The sequence below is a fragment of the Ovis aries genome, chromosome 2 (assembly GCF_016772045.2).
Source record: "Ovis aries strain OAR_USU_Benz2616 breed Rambouillet chromosome 2, ARS-UI_Ramb_v3.0, whole genome shotgun sequence".
Classification (NCBI taxonomy): Eukaryota; Metazoa; Chordata; class Mammalia; order Artiodactyla; family Bovidae; genus Ovis; species Ovis aries.
Window position 1 is genome coordinate 2431219 of NC_056055.1, and position 25034 is coordinate 2456252.

The 25034-nt window shown below is 41.2% G+C and overlaps 1 protein-coding gene across 6 annotated transcripts in view; it reads right to left on the reverse strand.

Moving 5' to 3' along the window:
• Positions 1-24756, reverse strand: part of CNTRL (centriolin) — an 89912-nt gene extending 65156 nt beyond the window's left edge. For 2 of the 6 annotated variants that reach the window (XM_027964048.2, XM_042242775.1), the window contains exons 1-8: positions 24644-24756; positions 18016-18263; positions 15265-15395; positions 10840-10970; positions 9321-9462; positions 7257-7443; positions 4273-4466; positions 1141-1197 (exon numbers count right to left, since the gene is read on the reverse strand). In XM_027964048.2, coding sequence (XP_027819849.1) covers positions 1141-1197; positions 4273-4466; positions 7257-7443; positions 9321-9462; positions 10840-10970; positions 15265-15395; positions 18016-18232 — 1059 coding nt within the window. In that variant the 5' untranslated portion in view covers positions 18233-18263; positions 24644-24756. The other 4 variants (XM_027964049.2, XM_060410786.1, XM_027964050.3 and 1 more) reach the window with 3 other exon arrangements.
• Positions 24757-25034: the final 278 nt, after the last annotated feature.

The window sequence follows — 25034 nt, forward strand, 5'->3', positions numbered from 1 at the left end:
ACAGGCAATCCTGACTGAGAACTCACGGGATGCGAGACTCTGTGCTAGGCATCTGGCATGTGCTATCTCACTAACTCTTCACAACCACCCAATGAGATGACGAGAGCTGCACAGAGAGGTTAAGTAAGTTGCCCAGCTGCACAGTTGGTAGTGGAAGAGGCAGAGCTCAATTCCAAGTCTCCTGATTTCAAATCTAACACTCTGTTATACTACACCGCCTTCCATGTCCTGCTGTGGGGTGCCAAGCACATTACCCACATAGATGCTTTCACCAGTGCTCACGAGTCCCTGAGTCTCAAGAAAGCAACTCACAACCCACAGTGTCAACGACTCTTGGGCTCTGCTCCTCAAAGGTCAGTGGCAGTGCATGCTCGGTTGCCCAGTCGTGTCTGACTCTTTGCAGCCCCATAAACTGTAGCCTGCTAGGCTCCTCTGTCCATGGGGTTTTCCAGGCAAGAGTACTGCAGCGGGTGGCCACTGCCTTCTTTGGTGGCAGTGGGGAAAAACAAATGTGACTGGACCATGGAGAATACATGAATTGGCCTCTGCAGGCAAATATAGTCTGACCTTTGAACAACGCGGGTTTGACTGAGCAGGTCCACTTACACGTATTTTCCAATAGTATTTACTGTAGTGCTAGACGGTGAGTGGTTGGTTGAATCCATGGATACCAAGAAACTAAGGATAGTGGGGGTCAACTAAAAGTTTTACATGGGTTAACCCCCATGTTGTTCAAGGGTCAACTTTACCAATAAATACTCTGTGCTTTGTGTCTTTTACAGCAGTAGGCTTAGCATACAGTAGGCACTCAATAAATGTCCATTGAAGAAATGAATAAATGAGAACAAACTGGGAGTCTAAGGCCCTGTAAAGTAGGGTAGTCACAGTATTAGTTGTGGATAATCAAGAGTTGACTGAACTTAACATATTTACCAGTAGGAAAAATAATACAAATTCTTTTCCCCACATTCATACTCACTCTCCTATGTACACATTCATTAAAAAAAAATATGTACACACACAAGCACATTTCTCGAAAGGCAAGCCAGTTTCAAAACTTAAAATGGACGTAAGTCTATTAACACAAGTTACCATGCAAACCGTGAAAACCAGTGTACGATTCAGCCCTGGACAGACTACCTTTAAGGAGGAATGAAGAATCGGCAGACAAGGGTCTGCAAGAAGCCAAGACAAGGGCTAAAAGGAGAAAGAAGCAGACGGACAGCATCACCTGGAGAATTCTAGAGAATGAGGCTGTGACACTGGAAGCTGCTCTTTACTGACAACTTACCTTGGGAAGATATGCTTATTAACACCTGCATTATTTTTATATGGGTGCATTTTATCATCATCCTACCTATGAGTTTCAAATTTACTACCATATTACTTAATTTAGTTCATTTTAAAGCATTTTCAGATTCATAACCTCACTTAGTCACAGGGCAGGTAAATAGTCCTCACTTTAAAACTGGGGAAACAAGAACAAGAGTTAAATAACTTAAATAATTTGAAAAAGACAATGAGAAATATTAATATTAAAGTTAATTATTTGTGGGTGGCAGGAGAGAAGGACCATTACAGGTTAAATGACCACCAAAAGTTTTCCTTCAATGCTATTATGTTTCATTTAGAAGTTAATTTGCATACTACATGAGGAATTACTTCATGAAACTAGAATATTTTACAACTATAGATGATATTACCACCAGACATTCTGCATAAGATAAAGGAAAATGTTTTTCAAATATAGGTTCTTAAAATAAGACACAGAATTATTTTTTCTAAACATAGAACAGTTCTTTGGAATCATAAAATAACAAATAAAACAAGATGAATTTAAAGAAGAAATACAAAATAGCTAATAAATATATATTCAGTACTTCAATAACTAAAAACACTGTGAAATTAAAGCAGTGAGATTCTATTTTTTTCTACTCTATTTACAAGTTCAAAATAATATCAACTGAAGGACTGGGTTCCTTCGCCCATTCCTATAGGAGTGTGAAGCAATTATGAGCTTTTTGAGGGTGCGTTAACATTAGCCAAAATTAGAAATTTTAAACGTACAGTGATTATGCTAAGGAATTATGAGTATGAATGCATAAGGCATGAAGATTTTTTTAAAGTAAGATTTTATCTACAGTTCTGTTCCTAATAACAAAAAAGTGGCAGCAACCTAAATATTCAATAGATTGAATAAATTACAGAAAACCCATATAACAGAACACAAGACAGACTTTGAAAAGAAAAAGAACTTATGTGTGTGTGCATATACGTGCGCACACATGTACATGCGAATGTAGTTTTAACTTGGAGAGCTGGCCAATGATATACTGTTTTATTAAAAATGAGAGGCAGAATTTTAAAAATATACAGTAAGATCCTTTTTAAATCAGAAAACACTCAAAGGTATATATATGTCTATATATATTCAATTACATGTGTAATTAATATATATTACATAAGCATAGAAAACAAAATGGATCCATATTAACCTCCAAAGACTGGGATAGGAAAGAATGAAACCTTCATTTTCCACTGTATACATTTGTGTTGTCTGAATTTGGTATAATAAACATATTAACTTTGTATATAATGTGATTTAAATAGTTAACGATAAAAATAACATAAAGACTTAAAAAACAGCCCAGTCTGTCTTCTAATCAAAAATAGTTACAGAAAAGAAACAGCAAAAACTGTTGATTTACAAAACATTTATTTATAGCACAAACATATCAACATTATAAACAAACAAAAGAGAAAACTAGGTAACTGTAAGAACTCCTAATTTGGGATAGCACGTGATTATAAATACAAATGGGAGGGGACATGGGTAAACCCAAGGCTGATTCATGTTGATGCTTGGCAGAAACCAACGCAATACGTTAAGCAATTATCCTTCAATTTAAAATAAATAAATAAATAAATACAATACTTTGCCAAGGTTTTCAACAGGTTGACTAACATGCATGGAATATCTCAGCATATGGAAATTATAATCTTCCTTTATCTTAGTAATAAAAGTGAATTTTATATTGTCAGAAAAGATCAGTAACTCAGGAAAATTTATTAAATGTTCACAAATGTAACGCGATACTGAAAACTTACCACAGTAAGTACTGTTTTTATTTTTTAAGTACTGTTTTTTGTATTTTAAATACAAACATTAAGGGATGGCACAAAGAGCTCCCTGCTAAAATGAAACTGACTGTAGTAAGCCTTCAATGATCCATTCCATTCTGGAAAGGAGCACGGCGTACGCGTAAGACCACTGATAACCACTGAAGTATTAACATCATAGACAACCTGCCTTCAGAATACGGTAGGCATATTTGAAAACTACCTTCAAATAAAAGGCATATGAAGAAAGCCACAAATGTTACGAATATTTGACTAATAGAGCTGGGGAAGCTGTCCTTATTTTTACCATGTCCCCCACTGATAAAGAAGTGCTCAAGAAAGAGGTATGTAGACTTTAAGCAACGATTTCTCTCTCCACACAGAGAAGGGAACGTTTTTCCCCCCTTGTTTAAAAATGCAAGTGTTTAGGCAGAATTCTTGTCAACAAATCAAGTAATTAAGCCAGAATGCCAATTTTGAAAGAGGGACACCAAAAAAAAAAAAAAAAAATTAACTGTATAAAGGATTCTATTAATTATAAGAGAAATACAGTTCTTTGAAGTTATGCTTAGATCAGAGGAAGAATTGTCAAGTTAAAAAAAAAAAAAAAAAGAGTACCAACAGCTGTTTTTTCCTTCAAGGAAAGTAGCCTAATAATTTTACAGGATCAGATTCTCTAGGTTGAAGAAGTCTTTTAAGGTGATTTAGTCGTCTCCCTGACTAATTTTTTTTTTTTAATATTTTTCCTAAACCCTGAGTACATGCCTATTTCAGTGAGAGCAAACACAATCAGAGTCATCACATTTTATCTCAAGACAGCTATTAGATTTCCTCTTCATTACTAAACGAAAAACTGCTTCCCTATAATACTAGTTGCCACTTAATTTTATGTCTTGGGCGCTTCATCAGTAACTCCAGCCCCTCTTCCATGAAACAGCCCTTTGACTATCTGCAGGCTTGGGGCACAGTCCCAGACAGCACGCATCTTCTGGGCAGCCATACCATGCAGTGAGCAGTCAACTGCAGCAAGCTATTTCCGTTAAACCACATCCTCGCCATTCTACGGCCAGGAAGTTGTGTTTTCAGACCTAAGAACAGAGAATTTTCTATTTCAAGAGAATACAGTCACAGCAATGTAAAATATGGACTTACCAGTTCATTTTTCGTGTTAAGGTTACTCTCGAGCTCCTCACAGCTCTGTTTTTGTAGCATAGCCTCCTCTTTTAATGATCTGTTCAATTTATCTTGATTTTTAATTTCTTCAAGGAACTGTGCTTGTTTGCTTTTAAGCTCTTCAGTTTCCATCATCTTCTTCTCCAGGTCTCTTTCCAGTCTTTCTACCTCTTCTACCAGTAAAAATTGAATAGTTTATGAATCATTATATTTTCTATTTGAAGAAAGGCAGGACTATTTCTTAAATAACAGCAGAAGAAGTCTTAGAATAGTAAAAATACAATTCTACTTTTTAAATTATTCACTATAGTTTAGGGAAAAAAAGACTATTTTGAGCTAGAAAGTGATTTATACTAAAAGGAAGGAAGGCATAATCATCTGGATAACGATTTTAAAAGATAATACTTTAATTCCAAGCATCTGTGTGTTGATAAATGAGGTGGCTTTTCCCAAGTCTCTTAGAAAAAACATGCAAAATTTTATTTGATATTAGTGATTACACTTTGAAGGATGTTGCAAGCAGGCTTACAAAATAAAATACCACATTATCCTGCATGGCAGGTGGATTCTCTACCAGCTGAGCTTCCAGAGAAGACGTCTCAAGAATCCTTCTAAGGCTTCCTATGATGCTTAGGATAGGACCCAAAAGGTTTTCATCAAGAACTGACACGGCTTTTCATGATTTGGTCCCAAATCCCCTCTCCAGCCCTGTTTTCAAGCACACATTTCTGAAATGATTCCACTTCTTCAGTTTTCTGATGCCTGTTCTCATCTGCAGGCTTTTATTCACACCTTCTGTCCGGAACTGTCTTCCTCTATCTCCTACCGGCCTATTTTGCATCTTCCAGGTTTGGTTTTTTAATATAAAACACTATGAGAAGCCAGCCCTGACTCTACCCTCCCCAGATAAGAGGCTTCTCAGGAATGCTACGATGCCACCCTGCACCTCTGCTGTGGCCCTCATCACAGGGGGGTTGCTGTCTGCCTTCCCAAGAGCTCAGCATCACTAAAAGCTCCTCATTAACACTCAAAGCTGCAAATGAATCATAGGTACTTTAAACACTTCCCGCAACTTGACTTCTCTTTGCTTCATTTATGTTTTTTAATGATTCCAAAACATCACCTTCTGGGAAACAAATGTTGAGTTAGGGGATCCCGAACTAATAAACGTTTACCACATTTCTGAAGTGTTGGATCAAACCACATGAAACCACTGTTTTTATCAATAAACAAGGACTAACATCAATTTCAAATGGTTGAACATACAGGTTCATGGCCTGTAACTATTACATAACTATTGTGTTAGGCTACTTCATATCTTCCTCCTCCTTTCAAAACTCCCATACTCCTATTTTCTTTTTTCAGTTGATGAGCTCATACTTTATTAATAAGACAGACCCCATCAGTAGAAACTCCTCATTTTCTTAGCCCCAAAGCAACAAAACTAACACCTACACACATCTTCTCTTCCTTCTGATAGAGAAAGTGTCCCACCCCACTTATCAAGAGACATTCTTTATTCTTCTGTGGTCTCATCTCCTTGTCCTCCCAAGGACCAAAGAAACTAAGCCATGATTTATTTCTTCACTTAACTCTTGAATATTCTGCTTCTTTGATTACCAGCTTTGATGCTTCTGACAATTTCCTGGTGTGGAAGTGATTGGTGAAATTTTTTAAACTTTTTAAAACTCACTTATTAGGTACGAGGGGAGAGAAACTGTGGGAGGAAATTTCAAATCTTTATCCAAATGTCTTCCTCCCATCCCTTCTTCCATCTGTAACCCAGCATTTGTTCCAACCGCTGCTCTCGTCAAGCTCATCGCTACGCTGCCAGTCCAGGGCACTGCTCTGTGCGCATCCTTCTCTTCCGTCTCAGTGACACTCCCCACAGTCGACCACTTCCTCTTCTGAAAACTTCAGACTTTTGCAACCCACTACTTCCTGGGTTTCTCCTTCCTTGATGGCCTCTCTTTCTGCTTTCTTAACTGGCTCCCCTTTCTGCTCTCCCCAACGGCTGCCTGAGAGAGCTAGTTGATTCAGGTGGAATTAAGTATCATTTTTATGCTGACGACTCCCAGATTTACATCTCTAGGACAGATCTCTTTGAAACGCAGACACACATTTCTGATTCTCTTCTTGGCTGCCTCACAGACATTCAAACTCAGAGTTCTAAGTTCTCCCATTTTTACCAGAAGCTTGAGGATTATCTAATCCATTAGAAAGCGCTGCTGATTCCGCTTCCAAAGTGGATCTGTGCATTCCACATCTATCATCTAAATACAGGCCACCAACATTCCTAAGCCAATAGCCTTCTAACACGCCCCTTTATCACCACTTCGCCCTGCTTTAAGTCATTCTCCATCCTGCATCAGAAATAATCTTCTTAACATACAACACCTGTTTAAATGCTGTCAGTGCTTTCTGCTGCGCCTGGAACACACCCAAAGCCCAGGCCCTGTGTCATCTTGCCCCTGCCTCTCCAAACTTGAACCTGAGCTATCCTCCTGTCAGATTAGTCTTCTTTCTGTCCCAACCCACCAGCCTCTTCCCAACGGCAAAGTACAAGCTTTTCCCTCTCTCTCACCCTCTTCTGCCTTTGCCTTCAGCTTATATGTCTCTTCTTCAGAGAGCCGTCCCTTTACACCACTTTCCAAAAAGGGGTTCAGCTCTGTTCCTTTGCCTGGCTTTAGTTGTTTGTTGTCTGTCTTTTCCACTGGAATGGAAGCTGCATGAAGGCCAGTGCCTTACGTCTTGCTAGCCCTATCTTCAGTGCCACATACAGAGCCTGGCTCACAGCACAGGCCTGATGAGTACTCGCTGAGTTCACTGATCTGTGGTGCCATTTTCTATGCCAATTTTAATAGCATTATAAAGTTAAAACAAATATATCTTTTCTGAATTATTTCTGAAAATAAATTCCTCTCCCATCCAAATTTAGTTTTTAAAAAAATATGTCACCTTACCTAAACTGAATCTCTCAAAAGCTTCTTGCCTGTCCTGAGTGGTTACTGGCCGACCTTCCAAACTTTCCAGGGATCGGAGGTGAAAAATGGTGAACTGAAGGTAATGCGGAAGGGTCACAACTGGATTTTCAGCTAGGATCAGAGAAGTCAAATCTTGAAGTGGTTTCAATTTGCTTACATCTTGGAGCTAAAATGATACGTAATATTATTATTGGCATAATTGAATTTAAACATCCTAAACATACCTAAGGGAAGTAGTAAGTCAAGGAAATTGCAATTATCATGACAAGGAACCTATTCATAAAACCCATTATCCAATGGTAGTTTGAAGGGAGGGACAGAGAGGAATATCTAAGGACCTAGAATGTATCAAGAGCTATATCTGGCACTTTCCACATGCCATGCCATCTGTGACTCCTCACAGAAACCTATGACATAGCATCTGAATTCTATAGATCATGAAACTGAGGTTCAAAGAGTTTAGGTGACTTGTTCAAAGCTCAGAGAGTATATGTGAATGAAATAGGATTTGAATTCAAGACTGGGTAACTCTAATCCTATTATCTTTTCATTACTCTGAATGAACAAATCAAAAATATAAATGGCTATAAAAGACAAATTTTGTAAATCTTCAGATAACTGTTATAGTTGATAATTAAAAGAAATAAGGATACATAGAAACATTCACAGTCCTGAAGTGAGATTTTTACATTTATCCAGAGAGGGATTTTAAAAGGTTGAGAAATACTACTACTAATAGCCAGCGCAAACAAATCTCCCCGAATGGATGCTCTTGTTGAACGCAATTCAAATACGAACTGAGATGAGTGTACAAAACTAGAAATAGTAACAGATAAGCATTTATTGAATGAGCTTCCGTACAGTTAACAGTATTAACTAGGGATCAACTACTTTAGGAACATGTGTGGCTACCTCCTCCCATCACCCGCTAAACCCCAAGCTCTCCAAGGTGACGCTGGGCAACGTGGCGTGGGGCTCGGCTCTGAGTCTTTGGGGCTGCCAGAGTGAGATAGCAGACTCACCTTATCAGACCGTCGTAAGGATGGAGCAGCAAAGCAGAGACACTGCACAGCATTAAACAAAAGGCACGTATCACTGCTCCCTTATACTGGAAAAGTCTAAGACACTAAATGACTCTAAGGCTGTATTCCTTAAAGGTTTTATTTTCACATTTTATCATTTCACCTGAGCCCTATACCACTTCCATAAAGAAGGCAGGGGATAAACTTTTTCCAATTTAAACAGTGAGTTTTAGACAGATGAAAATTTATCCAAAGATCACAGAAGGCAAATCTAGACCCATACTGGAAGTCACCTCTTTTATTTTCTATTCTAAGGCTTAAGTTCTTTAAATTATAGGAGGATTGTTTCCATTTTAATACAGATTTAAATAAATTAATGTTTTCACTTTGCAATGCTTATTGAATATCTAACTGTATAAATGTTACAAGAAAATTATAAAATATACTCATATATTTTATGACAGAGAAAAATACATGTCACCATCAGCTTATGTGAACCATGATAAAATTGCTTTACTACAAAAAGCTAGTGATTAACACTTCCTGTAGCACTTAATACTATAACCAAGGTTAATTCAGATTAATTCATGAATTAAAGAAAAAAAAAGAACTCTGCTCCAGGCATGCAGTGACATGGATTCTAGCACAGGCTGAATGACTTTGGGTAAGAGAGTTAACCTCTCTGAGACGTCACTTCAAAATGGGAATAATAAAATGGCACCTAATTCACAGAATTATAAAAATAACCCCTGCACTGTCTCCATAAGGAGAGAACTCAGAGGCTCAGATGAAATGAAAGATGGGAAAATGCCGTGACGCCAGCTCTCATCACTATGTGATCACGCAAACCCACGTCTGTGTCTATTCAACTACCACAGAGAACACTAAGCTCTGTCTGAATCTGATGCTTGGTCAAGGACATCAGAAGAAGTCCCATAAAAAAAACAACACTTAGATTTTAATCTTTTTACCTCAACAAGTCCAAAAAATTTAAGTACTTTTGCTACTTTGAATAACTTACCGATGATATCTTGTTGGCTTTCAGGTTGAGGACGCGCAAACACTTCAGCCTCTTCCCTAGCCACACTGGAAGATGCTCAATTTCATTCCCTGCGAGGTTCAGCTTCTGTAGACTGTGCATATTTTCTATGCCTTCAATTTTGCTAGAAACCAAAGCGCAAAAGCAAACTTATTAAGCACAAGGATAGTGTCCCTTCAGTGCATTTTACAAATTAACAGGCGTGGTTTTACGTGGAGGTGCTTTCACAGCTATAATTTACAAATGAGAATTTTAAAATAGTGGCTAAAAACAAATTTACCAGAACAGCTCCAGTAAACTCTCCATTACTGTCCGTGTCCAGGAGTCCCAACTCTCTTACTATCAGCCTTTAGGATCCCACAACACAGAAAAGAGGAGGCTGCCTGGGAGAATCTCACTAAGCACTGTGAAGACTACCAGTGGGGCAGCAAGGGGGGAGCTGCAAAGTTCCACAGCACACACGGTGCTATGCAGCCTTCTCCAGGCTTCTAGCCCCGCATGAGAAGAGGCCCTTGACTACTACCGTTAAGTCACTACCAAAAGATTAGCCATGCCAGCTATGAGACACGCTGCCATTTTGAGCAGGTGGAGCCCCAGAATGACACTGTATTTATGAATAAAGATGTTTTAATCAATATTTAATAAAACATTTATCACCTGCATTGGTGAATTTTCATTGATGAAATATTTCCCTGAGTTGATTTCAATTTAATTCCTTTGTCAATTCTCTATACTGGGCAAACGTACTTACAGTTTTATTCTGTTGAAAGTATTTTCATCAGGATCAATTTTTTTTATACAAACTTTACATTAAGGATTTAATTCATTAATCATATTTTCCCATTTCATTTTTTCCATATTAGAGCTTCTGCTACAGTTAGGTTGTTTTGTCCTTTGGACATTCTATACACCAAGTCTTACGTGGAGGGAAAATACACAGACGCAAAGACTCTCAGCACTTGATAACTGTATCGTTTCGCCTAAAGCACGTTTTCTATGTGTATTTTTAGCCTCTGTCAGTTTTATTATGTTTATTTCTCAGAGTAAGTAATATATATAATGAAGTAGAAACAAGACTGAGGGCATATTTATTACAGAAATGAGCAAAGAACATCAGGATAAAATACATAGGCTCAAAACAGGTCGAAATATCTTTAGGATCAAAACGACAGGGTTAAAACATTCTGCTTCATGCCAACTTCCTTAATGAATAAGGCAGTTCATCACAGACTGCAGCTGGGAAAACGTCCTGTCAAAATGGAACTAAGATACGATTTGGTAATCAAAAAGTGTATCTCCTTCTTTGATAATGCTAGGTATTATTCTGTTCTTTAGAAATGCCAAAATATGACAATTATCCTATGTGAAGGGCTAGACTACAAGTGAATAACCAAAGAGTGTGCTCTTTCAAAGGATTCCTTCAGTAACACAGGCAGTGTGAGTCTACCTCATTAACAAAGATGACGAGCCTGCAGTGCCACCCAAGGACGCATTTACTCACCAGATTTTGTTGTATGATAGGTTGAGCTCACGCAACTTCAACAGCTTGTCCACCTTCTCGATCTTCCCGATGAGATTATGGCTGAGATTCAGTATTTCAAGCTTAGTACATTTTTCCAAATTTTCAATATACTAATTGGAAACAAATGAATAAATGCTTTAAACAACAGACTCCTCGACATAAGCTCGACATATGAGCACATGCATCAGGGGCTGTGCTGATCAGTCACCAGAGACCAAGCCGCTCCTGCTCCCCGTTCCTGCTCCCCTGCACAGAACCCTGGTGCGGCTCTCTCTGGTCAGGAGGGGCCACTCTCCTCAAGCTGCCAAACTTTTCTTGCCCTGCAGGAGATGACGCTTCCTACATACTGAGAAGCTGAAGCCTATTCCGCGAGAGGCTTCTCCACCAGTCCTTCCCGCCTCCTCCACTTCCCTCTGCCTCTGCCTCTCTCTTTCCTTCCTTCAAGGCCCAGCTGAGGCGCTCATGCTCTGGCACAATGTCTCCCGTCTCCTCTCCCTTTGTTCTTGGATCCTCAGCCTTTCTCTCTCCTGGTTCTTCCCCTCAAGTTTAGAAAAAGTCACTATTCGGAACTTCCCTGATGGTCCAGTGGTTAGGACTCCGAGCTGCCAATGCAAGGGGCATGGGTTTGATCCCTGGTTGGGGAACTAAGATCCCACATGCCACGTGTGGTATGGCCAAAAAATAGAAACAGTCATGATTCAACAGATATTCACTACACACTTGCTACATCCCAGATGTGGCACCAGGCAATGGAAACATACCAGTGCACCAGACAATTTCCCTGTCACTGGAATCTACACTCAACATGCTCAGTTCAGTTCAGTTGCTCAGTTGTGTCCAACTGTTCACAACCCCATGGACTGCAGCACGCCAGGCCTCCCTGTCCATCACCAACTCCCGGAGCTTGCTCAAACTCATGTCTATCAAGTGGGTGATGCCATCCAACCATCTCATCCTCTGTTGTCCCCTTCTCCTCCTGCCTTCAATCTTTCCCAGAATCAGGGTCTTTTCAAATGAATCGGTTCTTCGCATCAGGTGGCCAAAGTACTGGAGTTTCAGCTTCAGCATCAGTCCTTCCAATGAATATTCAGGGCTGATCTCCTCTAGAATGGACTGGTTGGATCTCCTTGCAGTCCAAGGTCTTCTCCAACAGCACAGTTCAAAAGTATCAATTCTTCGGCGCTCAGCCTTCTTCACAGTCCAGCTCTCACATCCATACATGACTACTGGAAAAACCATAGCCTTGACTAGACGGACCTCTGTTGGCAAAGTAATGTCTCTGCTTTTCAATATGCTGTCTAGGTTGGTCATAACTTTCCTTCCAAGGAGTAAGCGTAAATGTTCTCATAAAACCTGTGTACCTCTGTTCACTCTGCGGCCTCCCATTCAGTATTAGTCTATTGGTAAGGCAACACGTCTTCCATCCCTACTATGTATTCAAAGAGCTCTCTGCAAGATAGCCATTCATTCGCCCATTCCAACAAATACTAATCAAACAAGGATTATGTGCCAGGAGCTATTCTGGGTACTGCAAATATGGAAAAGACAGTGATGGATAAGGAACACAAGGCTCTTGATTTCATTTACAGGGAAAGCCAATAAACAAATAGAGAGAACAAAGCTTCCAGGCACCGAAGTATACTAGCAAGGAGATAACCTGATGTGGCAGAATAGAAGCGCCATGGGGGCAGGTTCTGTCGCTGTGTTCACCACTCGGTACTGGTGCCTGGCGCGCAGTGGGCGCCACACCAGTCTCTGTCGCGGGGCAGAATGAGAAGGAGTGACGGAGGAGGCAGCTACCTGCAGCTGGCGGTAAGAGCAGACCTCACAGAGAGGAGGCGCACTGAGGCGAGACGCTAATAGTAAGCTAGCTGTGTGACCATCTGCAGACAGAGAATACCAGGCAGAAAAAAGCAAGCAGCACTGACCCTGAAAGAATGAAGCTGGTGGGCTTCCAGAACGGAGAGGGCCTCTTACACCCAAATCAAACAGCTTCTTCCCAGTCTCCACGCGGTCGGCTGATGCTCTGACATTTTACAGCGTGTCTCCTCCTCCTGAAGTCCCTCCTCCGCTGGTCTCCATTCACCACACTCTTGGATCTTCTATGCCAACAGCCCCTTCAGACTTTTTCACTGGGTCTGTCTCTCCCAGACCCACTCACTTCCTTTGATTCCCCCTCAATATTTCTCCTCTTAATTCTAGGCATTCTTCACACTCAGTCTTCACACTCAGTTCTAAGTTCCCCAAATCAGAAACTAAGCTTATTCACTACTATATTTATTCCTACAGCCTAATGTAATACCTGGCATATATAGAAACCACACTGTAAGGACTTACTAACTTGATATTTCATTTTTACAATCTTTAAACTCCAGGATGTCTCCTTTTTTCCTGTTTAATTACATAATACATAAATATACTCTAATACAAATTTCAGACAAAACCTAAAAAGCTCTCTTCATCAGGTCTTCAGCTCAGTTTTCCCCATCAAAAAATCTCACTGCTCAAAGGTAACCCTTGTTGACAGACCAGTGTATATACACCCAGACCTTTCTATTCATTAAAACAGTATTCTGAGACCTTACTAAAAATATTTTAGAATTTGTTTTTTCCATTAAACATACTGGACCATTTTCCCACATTGATACATAGAGTTCTGGGAGTTTTTGCTTCTGTTCTTGTTTTTCAAGACACTTGATAGTATTTCATGGCGTGCGTGCATGCTAAGTCACTTCAGTTGTGTCCAACTCTTTGTGACCCTATGGACTGTGGCCCACCAGGCTCCTCTGTCCATGGGATCCTCCAGGCAAGAGTACTGGAGTGGGCTGCCATGCCCTGCTCCGGGGGATCTTTCTGCCCAGGGATTAACCTGTGTCTCCTGCAGCTCCTGCACTGCAGGTGGCTTCCTCACCACCAAGCCACCAGGGAAGCCCACTCCATGGTCTACTGCACCATAATTTTTAAGCAATTCCCCACTGACAGACAATTGGTTATTTCCAATTTTTCTATTTTAAATAATGCCTAATAAACATTACTCTTCAGATACTTCTGGATACATGTGTAAATATTAATAGACATCAAGGAGTAGAACTACTATGTTGGTGAGTATAAACTCAGTAAGTACAAACTTAATTGCTGGATCAAATAAGTACATTTGAAATTTTGATAAATACTATCAAACTGTTTTCCTAAAATGCTGTACCCATCTATACATCCACTAAGACCAAACGAGAAGATCCATTTCTCACATCTTTCTGAATGCTGAAACAATGTTTTTAATTCTTGTCCATTAGACATACAAGATGGAAAATGGCATCAAACCATTGTTCTAGTTCTCATCTCTTTGACATTAATGGAACTGAATATATTTTCATGTTAACAGCCATTTATAACACTCTTGTGAACAGACTTATCCTCTGCACATTTACCGTTTGGTTGTCTCTTTCTATTGAATCACAGCTGCTCTTTATATCATGCAGATACTGTTACACATGCTAGAAACACTACCCACCAGCCTGTTGTTTTTCTTTAACTTTTTAAAACATAATAATTCGTTAAACACCACTTTTTAATCTTTATGTAAGCTAAATCTGTCAATATTTTTCTTTGTGGTATTAGGGTTGGTGTTCAATTAGAAGGGCCTTCCCAATTCTAAGATTTAAAACTATATTCTTTCCTAATACTTTCATAGCACTTTTGTTGGTTGATTTTTGTTTTGTTTTCATTAAGATTGTCAATGTCCTGGAATTAATTTTTGTGGCTGGAGTAGGAGGCATCTAAGTTTATATTTTTTCCAACCAAAAATATTAAGTTGTAAATAATAAAAATAATAATAAACAAAAATAATAAAATAAAAAATAAACAAAATTATTTTTATTTTAAAAAATAAAAATTAAATTCCAATGTATTCATGGTATAGAGTTTATGAATAGAATAAAGTAGCAAACAGTCTAGAGCAAAGATCAGTAATCTTTTTCTGCAAAAGGCCAGGTAGTAACTATTTTTTGGCTTTGTGAGGCATATATAGTTTCTTTGACAATCACTTACTTCTGATATTGTAACACAAAAACAGCCACAGGCAATATGGAAATAAATGAGTGTAGCTGTGCTCCAATAAAGCTTTATTAACAAAAACAAGCAGTAGGCCTAATCTGGCGTTTAGACTGTAGTTTGCTGACCCTTTCTAGAAAGAATCAATGACATGTAGAATAACAGGAGGTTATGAATTTAAAGATGTCGCACTTCACACTTCTGAGGGAGAACTTTCACTAGAAACACTAAAAGATCTGCAACAAATCCAGCGACATTAGGGTGAAACAGTGTAAATCCCATATTTATATTTTTTTCATTTTAAAGTGCAAAAATTAAAATCAATGTCTGTATTCAGAAATGTTGGTAACCTACCTTAAATTTCTTGCCACCATCTTTGGAAAGTGAAAGGTTCAGAGATTTTACCAAGGCCAAATTTTCCTGTTTAGTAAGTTTTTTAACAAGGGCTTCTGTAATATACCGAACTCCGGCTTGTGAATCAGCTTCTGAAGTTACACAAACAGATCATTATCAGAAGAGGAAGACAGGAACACTTTGAGAAACCAACTGTATTGATGTTATACAACAACAAAAATTTAAACCATGCAATTGTAAAAACAGCTAGCTAGCTCTAATTGGAATGTTTAAGTAATATTTTACTTCATGTAGCATTTCACAATGATGACAATGAGTTATGCTTCATAAATATTAACTGTGTGCAAGCTTTGTATTAAACGCTTTACATTAAAAAATGCAATTTGTACAACAAACCTTTGGGATAGAAATTACTATTCTCCTTTATAAAAAAAAATTAGAAAAACAATTTATTCAAGCTCTTACAGCCAAAAATGTGCAGATCTAGGACTTGAACCTAGGCAGATGAATCTAAAACTTATACTTTTAAGTACGGGCAGCACTGAGGTTTTTAGCAGAATTTTAATGCTAGTTTTTAAAAAAATATATTGGATTATTTAGTTTTTTGTTTTAAACAAATCTAATCAAGTAAAAAAATAATGGAATTCTTAAAAATGTCCTTTTCCTATTTTTTGTTATGGTAGGAAACTCATGGTAAGGGATCACAACATATTTTATAAAGTACTAACTTAATGGATAGAATACCCTATCTCAAGACCTTCCTGGATACTACAATCCAAGCTTATTAAAGCCATGTTAGCACAGCACAGGGAACTTCTACTCAATAGTCTGTAACGGCGTCCACGGAAAGGAACCTGAGAGAGAGTGTGCCCGTGCGTGCGAATGGCGGGTTCACTTTGCTGCACGTGTGAAACTAACACAACACTGCCAATCAACTAAACTCCAGTTTAAAAAAACACTTTGAAAAAGCCAAGTTGAATTCTACAAAAGCATCCATAAAAAGAAAATTGTCTCTTGGTTCTTTATGAATCGAAGACAATTAATCCTGGGTTCAGATCCAGTTCAGTTCAGTTCAGTCGCTCAGTCGTGTCCGACTCTTTTCGACCCCATGAACCGCAGCACGCCAGGCCTCCCCTTTCATCAGCAACTTCCGGAGTCCACCCAAACCCATGTCCATTGAGTCGGTGATGCCATCCAACTATCTCATCTTCTGTCGTCCCCTTCTCCTCCTGCCCTCAATCTTTTCCAGCATCAGAGTCTTTTCAAATGAGTCAGCTCGTCACATCAGGTGACCAAAGTATTGGAGTTTCAGCTTCAACATCAGTCCTTTCAATGAACACCCAGGACTGATCTCCTTTAGGATGGACTGGTTGGATCTCCTTGCAGTCCAAGGGACTCTCAAGAGTCTTCTGCAACACCACAGTTCAAAAGCATTAATTCTTTGGTGCTCAGCTTTCTTTATAGTCCAACTCTCACATTCATACATGACCACTGGAAAAACCATAGCCTTGACTGGATGGACTTTGTTGACAAAGTGATGTCTCTGCTTTTTAATATGCTATCTAGGTTGGTCATAACTTTCCTTCCAAGGAAGAAGCGTCTTTTAATTTCATGGCTGCAATCACCATCTCCAGTGATTTCGGAGCCCAGATCCAGGCTGTAGGCCAACGTTTCCCCATGATTACTTATAATAAGTATATATTACATTTATTTTGGTTCAAAAGAAAATAATTTTAAAAATTTGGCCCAATCTAGAGAAGAAAATATTCTAAAGTGTTAATCAAATTAGAAATAACAATGTGCCAGTGGGCAGCAAGGGTACAGTCCAAACTCAATGCTGATGATATTTATGAATAAACACTGACCGGTGTTCATCAGAGCAGGAAATGGCAACCCACTCCAGTGTTCTTGCCTGGAGAATCCCAGGGACGGGGGAGCCTCGTGGGCTACAGTCCACGGGGTCATGAAGAGTCGGACACGACTGAGTGGCTTCACTTTCAATTTTCACTTTCACGCATTGGAGAAGGAAATGGCAACCCACTCCAGTGTTCTTGCCTGGAGAATCCCAGGGATGGGGGAGCCTGGTGGGCTGCCGTCTATGGGGTCGCACAGAGTCGGAGACGACTGAAGTGACTTAGCAGCAGCAGTATTCATCAATAGAATTTGATGACCGTGATTTCATGACATAGGAAAGAAATCACAAAAAAGTTTTCTTTGTATTTAATCACAGTAAGTAAATTTCTTAAAAAAAGAACCCATTTTTGAAAACAGATTCCTAGACTGATGGAATGCTTTTAAGAAAAACAAAAAAACCTTGGTGAACATTCATATGTATGTCCCTGATCTGAGAATCAGTCCATTCACAGATTGGCAGCTTGCCTATAAGCAGACTGGAACAGCCCAGCGGTGGACAACATGTTTATACGGAATTAAAGTACTAAGTGACCAGATATGCCTTCCCCTCAACCAAGGATGATGGTAAACTGGCATATGAACTTTAAAGCCCTCTCCTACCACAGGAAATAAAGCTTCCTCTTTCTGGAAACCCTTCTCCTAACCCTTTCAGACATCTTCACCCTCAACCAGAAGCCTCCATCCTCCACTGTCCTTAGACAATTTCTGTCAAAAACAATGGGTCACATTACTAGTAGGATGGATACACGTTATATTTGGATCAAAAATGTAAGTTCAATATTTTCCATCTGTACTTAGAAGAGTATTTGGTGAAATTTGCAGATTCAAAAGCATTACCTTTCTGGTCGTGGCAGTCCAGAAGCATAGTGTTCTCACCTATAATCTCGACTTGCTCATACCACTGTCTTCCAGAATGAAAAGGCAGAGTCTCAGATCCGTTTAAAGGTGAAAGTGACCTAGATCTCATATTGGACGTAAGAGATGATGGACTAGGAGAGTGAGATGATGGTGGCATCTTTGTTTTGGAAATTTTTTGCTGAGGACCTTTCTTCATTGCAAGAATAAAGCCAGGTATCCATCAAAACCTGTAAGAGTTTCCAGTATATTTAACAAGGTTAATTTTTAGAGCTATCAAAACTATTAGTCTATTTCCAGAACTTTCAAGACTACAAAGTTTTAAATTCAGAAGTTATAGATGCTATAACCCACACTACTCCAAGCTGATGGAAGCAGACACCATTTCAGGCATTGCTGATTACCTTACCAGAGGGAAGAGAGACCTCCAGCGGGTCTTGTACTGACATATACTCCAGCCAGAAGCCTCATCTGTCACTTTGGTTCTCAGTTTATTGGACCAAACTAGTCACGGTGCCTCTTCTAGTTACAAAGAGTTCTGGAGTGCATAAAGCTGGAAATACTCGACAACCAGTAGCATTTCATGCTGATCAGTGCTCTCTCCTTCCTGCCACAGTTTCTTCCTCTGGCTTCTGGGACACCACACTCTCCTCCCGCCTTCCTGGCCAAGGCTCGTCTAGTCACTCTTTACATGTCAGAGCTCCTCAGGTCTCCTCTGATCTCTCTCTAAACTCAACTGACACAATCTAATGTACACCCATGGTTCCCAATGCCACCTTTTTACTGATATTTACATTTCCAATCCAACTCTTCTCTGAGTCCAGACACCTATTCTCAACTGCCTACCTGACATCTCCTTGGCATCCTGAATCAACATGTCCAGACTGAGCTTATCATTTCCCTCATTCCGCCCTCGTTCGCTTCCCATCCTGTTCCTCCCCCAGCGTTCCCTTGCTAGTGGACAATGCTCTTGGGAATAAGCCAGAAACTGGGAGTCACTTCCTTCTTCCCGTAACCAGTCACCAGGTTCTGTCAATTCTACTTCCCGAGTGTCTCTCTAATCAGCCCTTCTCCCCACCCCCTCGCCCACTCCCCTTCTCCCCACCCCCTCGCCCACTCTGGCCCCCACACTCATCGAGCTACTGTAACAGCTTCAGCTGATCTGTCTACGAGCTCTCTTCCCTTCCTCTTCCATCACTGCATTGTGGCCAGAGTGATCCATTTAAAAGGTTAATCTGTGGGTCTGTAATAAATGAAATATTTATCCTGACCGAAGAGATCCTCCATGATATGGCCCTGTCTCGCTAGCCTCACATCTGTCACTAGCTTCCTAGACTCTGTGGGCTGGAGCCACACAGACCTCTATATCTAATTTCTGGTGTTGCAAATGCTTGCCTTTGGTCTTTCTTTTTTTTTAACCTTTTCAGGAGTTCTCACTATACAGTCTGCATATTAACTTTAGTCAAATAAATAATTTGCAAAAGTTTTCTCCCACCCTGTGGTTTCCTTTCTACTAACTGCCATTGTCTTAAAAAATAAAACGATTTATTTTTAGTGTGCTGGGTCTTCCGATGCTGCCTGGGCTTTTCTCTAGTTGCCATGCGAGGGCTTCTCATTGTGGCGGCTTCTCCTGAGGCGTAGCACGGGCTCTAGGGTGCTCCGGCTTCAGTCGCTGGGGCTCCTCTGCTCTGGAGCACAGGCTCAGTAGTCGTGGCACACGGGCTTAGCTGCTCTGTGGCATGTGGGATCTTCCTGGCCTAGGGATCAAACCCGTGTCTCCTGCACCGGCAGGCGATTCTTCACCTCTGGGCCACCAAGGAGGTCCCTGTGATACTGTAATTTGATACTCGTTCAAAATTTTTAAAGAAATCCAACTGGTCTATTTTTCCTTTTGCCGCCTGTGCCTTTGATGTCATATTCAAGAAATCACTGCCAAACCCAGTGGTATTAGGTAAAAGTCCAAATTCAGATAGAATGCTAGCTAGAGTAATGATGAGAATCAGTTCTTCTCTCAAATTAACTTGTAAGTCAAATCACACAATTAATCTAGTAGAATGTAAGTTCCATGAAAGTAGTGACATTATTCACTGATGTATTCCAGGCCAAGAACAAAGCCTAGAAGATGGCAGATAATTATTATTTATTGAATGCATTATTCATAAAGAACCTAGAAACAATAAAATGCTATTCAATACTTCACTAAAAGGCTATCTTCATAAGCAGTATCAGTCCTCAATACCAAGAGTCCTAACTTACAAGTTAGGTTTATGCAAAAAAGATTTTCATGGTATACAATTGCTCTTATAAATACATTGCAAACATTATAAATCTGCCAAACTTTAAGACCAAAAAATGTTATAAGATGTACAGGTCTTGAACAAGCTGCATTAACAATGATTCTACTTTGCTCAATATCCATAATCTCCCGTACCCTCACTACTGAAAATGTAAAGTGTGTGTATGTGTATGTGTTAGTCACCCAGTTGGGTGCAACTCTTTGCAACCCCATGGACTGCAGCGCACCAGACTCCTCTGTCCATGGGATTCTCCAGGCAAGAATACTGGAGAGGGTAGCCATTCCCTCTTCCGGAGGAGCTTCCCGACTCAGGGGCTGAACCTGGGTCTCCTGCACTGCAGGCAGATTCTTTACCACTGAGCCACCAGGCAAGCCCTGAAGTGTGAAGACAAAACACAAACTAATGTTTAGAAAAGCAACCTGCGACCCAGAGTTTTTGGATAGCTCAAATCCTAATGCCAGGGACTGTCCCAGCTGTCCATGTACGTTTCCATGCTTCCAATTCAGGGGCTGTAGGTTCGATCCCTGGTCAGGGAACTAAGGTCCCACAGGCTGTGTGAGGCATGGCAAAAAAATAATAAAAACAGGAAGGAAGGAAAAGAAATAAAAATAAATGGTAGCTTTTAAAAACATTTTAATTTTTTTGAAGGAAAAACAGAAAATTTAATACAACAAAAGCATCACTGAACTCATGATCTAGCATCTTAAGGCGACTAGTTTGAAGGTAACAAACACCTGCTAAATTTTTTTTAAGTGATTATTGTTTCACAGGTATACAGTACAACGAGGACAACTGCCTTGTTCCAACAATCTAAATCACTTTAAAATGCAAATCTATGTCTTTACTTTCTCTTTCGTTTTTTCATGTCAAATCATCCACAAAGGTCAGAAAAGCTTCCTTCAATTCACACAACTGCTATTGATGTCTTAACCACAAAGCTTTAGGACTTAATTTCACAAGTGTGGCAAACAATTTCTATCTTAACATTCTGCCAAGGCAAAAAGTCTCTTAGTAATATGCCTCATTCTGTGTTAGACTGCACTGGTGCTCTCTTTCTAAGTAATAATGTACTCAAGCTTGAAAAGAGCTAAGAGGCATGTGCTTTAATAACACAACTTTATTCATTCCTGAATTAAATACAGTTTTCATAAGGGCAAGGGACTTAAAAAATAAGAGAGGAGCAGTACAGGGCCCAGTTCCCACTTCTGTGTGTCTTTCTCTGTCTCACAGCATGATAGAAAATGATACAATCAGAACGACAGCATGCGACATGCTACAGAGATACGCTTTATACACATTTTTAGTTTCTTCGTTTCAAAATGCACATACATCCTACATTTGAATGCAATGCAATTATTTTGTACCCTGCACATTAGTCTTATCTCTAACTTCTTAAAAATAATGAACCATCCTGAATTCCTCTCACAACATCCTAATGACCAAGACTCTTTGGGCCTCACTAGAATATTGTGAGATGTCTCTTGATTAGAAAAACTCTGCCTTACTCAATAATAGAGTGAAATAAATATATTAGAATGGATTCCAGAAATCAAAATCAACTCCTTCCTTTAATGAATTGTAACCTGAAAGATTAAATGATGGCTTCGAAGTCACAGTGCATTCCCAGACCTCCTCCCCGGGTCGCCATAGCCCCTGTAGAGCCTGGACATACGATCTCACAGAAGCGCTAACTCAGTAAAATGGGGTTTACTGTACTTGAGGAAGGACACCGGGCAGCAGTAAAACCTGGAAGCACGAGCTTAGGAGAGAGAGCGCGATGTTGCTCAACCAAGGCTGCGGTCCGCAATTACATAAACAACAGAAAGACGGAGCAATAGAAAAGAGAAGACAGGGATGAGAGGCAGGGCTAGTGTGTGTGAAGGGGCAGGATAAACCGAAATCAAAACAAGCCCAGAGCTGGAGATAGTCTGAAAACCCAGAAGGAAGTCTGCAGAATAAAAGAAAGCCACTGGAATGATGTGATAGTCAAAATCATATGATTGAGCATCCTGTCCCGCTCAGATTTGGAAACTTGCCTTGATCTAACAACCCCCTCCACCACAGCTAAGTAGAGTCTACACCTTCACCTCTATCCAGCCTTTCCTAAGATTCCATCATCTCTGATCTTTTCCAAATGAGAATGCTGCTGCTGCTAAATCACTTCAGTCATGTCCAACTCTGTGCGACCCCACAGATGGCAGCCCACCATGCTCCGCCGTCCCTGGGATTCTCCAGGCAAGAACACTGGAGTGGGTTGCCATTTCCTTCTCCAATGTATGAAAGTGAAAAGTGAAAGTGAAGCCGCTCAGTCATGTCCGACTCTTCATGACCCCATGGACTGCAGCCTACCAGGCTCCTCCGTCCATGGGATTTTCCAGGCAAGAGCACTGGAGTGGGGTGCCATTGTCTTCTCCATCCAAATGAGGCAGATCTCTATAATTCACAAACCTTCCATCTCTCTTCCCAGCTACTCCAGTAAGCAAATATCCATCCCCATTTCTTGACCTCCATATGCCTCTCCATGGCACCCCTTAGCCCTTTAAGCACATCTCAGTACTTTCCCTATAATTTGACTTCATCCCATACCCTCTGACCCATTTCAACACTCTTATTCTCCAACTAGTCCTTTCAAATATCCTGACTCCTATTCCTCACCAACAGCAATTCTCCCATCCTGTGCTCATCAGCCTTTGCCTCCCACCCTTCATCCCATTCTGATTGCCAAGTTCTCCCACAAAGTCTCTTCCCTAACACTGTACTAGTCTTCTCCATTTCACTACAGTTCTCTCCAGTGCCCTGCCTCCACATTTCTGTATTCATCCTGATTTCCCAAACTGCTCATCACAGCAAATATTCTGACCCCCTAACTCATTCGAATATTCTGGCTTCTAATTATCCCCTCTTCAAACAAAATACTCCAGTCTCCATCCACTCCACTTCATCTCAACCCAACTGGCTATCTACTTGCCTCTCCCTTCTAGCACCCTGACACCTATGTCCCTCTGTATCCTAGTAACATCCCGCGCTCTCCTCTCACATCTCTCTCCATGCTACTCAGGTATGGGGAGGGGGGGAAGCTTCCCAAACCTTTCCATTAGTTTATTTTTTTTCAGTCATTCAATTTTATTCCACAACTTTAAGGCACCAAGAACTGTGCTAGATTCTAAGAATACAGGGATGGGAAGGCAGGGCTTCCACACTCAAAACACACAACAGGATCAGGTCTCTGCCCCAACAGCATCCTTCACAACACCTTAAAATTACAATTAAATGATTATTTGTGCAACAACTTGATTATTGCTTGTTTCTCCTTCTAGAGTTTAGGCCACAAGACAGTAGAGGCTGTATTGTTTGCTGCACAATAAATATTTGTTGAATGAGTGAAGGGCTGTGCCCCACTCTAAAGACATTACCAAACAAATTCTTGCAGATAATGTATATTATGACCATTATTAGCCTCATTTATAAGTGACACTGTATCATTAAGAATTAAGAGCTTGGTTTCTACAACTAAGTCTGAGTTCAAATGTTAATTTCCCACTTTCTGTGTGACATAGGCAAATTATTTAACCTCTCTGACCCACAGTTTCATCTTTCAAGATGGGAATGATGACCTCGTTCAAGTTATTTTACATTCTAAATCAGTTAATGGGAAGGACTAAAGGACGGAGAACTGAATCTGGCACACACGGTACACTCAAAAGTGATCAGTGAGTATTTTCACAAACGAGGAAACATTACCAAGCCCCAATCTCACAGACAGTCAGTAGCACAGGTGGCAGAATCAAGACGTGAAGCCAAGCTTTGACTTGAAATGCACCTGTCCCTTAACCGTTATACGACAAAGTACTTGCTCTTCCCTTTCTTTTAACTTTTCTTCCCCATACCCTAACTCTCCTTTTTCTCCATGTACTGGATTCCGCTTGGTTTCAGGACGCCCGTCAGGGCACCACACCATCCCGCCTCCCAGCCATCCCCGCAGACGCCTGGCGCACCTCCACCCTCCTCCGCTCGGCAGCGGGACCCCACCTGTCACTCGCCCACCCCCCGCGTCCACACCTCCCCACACTCCGGTCCTCCATCCCAAAGCCCCCGCCCGTGCCCTCCTCTCTTCTTATCCAAACCTCCCTGCAGCCTCCTCCCCGCGCCGGTTCCGGGCCCTCCCCTCCTTCCCGTCCAATCCCAACTCCCAGGCACACGCCCCCGCCCCGAACCCATCCCTCGCTGGGTCCAGGCCTTCCCGCCTTCGCCGCTGGTCCCCACCCGCTCCGCCTGGAGGCCGGAGAACGGCCTAGACCAGGCCTGGCACTCACCGCGAAGGAGCGAGGCCGAGCAAGCCCGCCGGACGAGGCCGCGCGGAGAGGTGCCGGTGGTTCCCTTCAGGCGCCCAGCGGCGCGGCAGCCATTTTGTTGTGTTGTGCCGGTTGCCGTGGGGCCGTGCGCGCCGCGTGGGCGGAGCCTGTAGCGGCCACGCCCCTCCCCGGAGCTTGGGGGCGGGACCAGGCTTCCCGCCCCTCAGTCGGCCAGGGCCGCGGGCGCGCAAAGGCGCGTGGGAGCCCGCGGGAGCCCGCGCGAGGCGAGATTTCCCGCTGCCGGCGGCGAGAGGTTCCGCTCTTTTCTCTGAGGCGAAGCGGCTGACTCCTCGTGCTCAGGCCTTGACATGCTCCGCGGGAGCTGGGCCTGAGGACCACCTGAGAGACGATG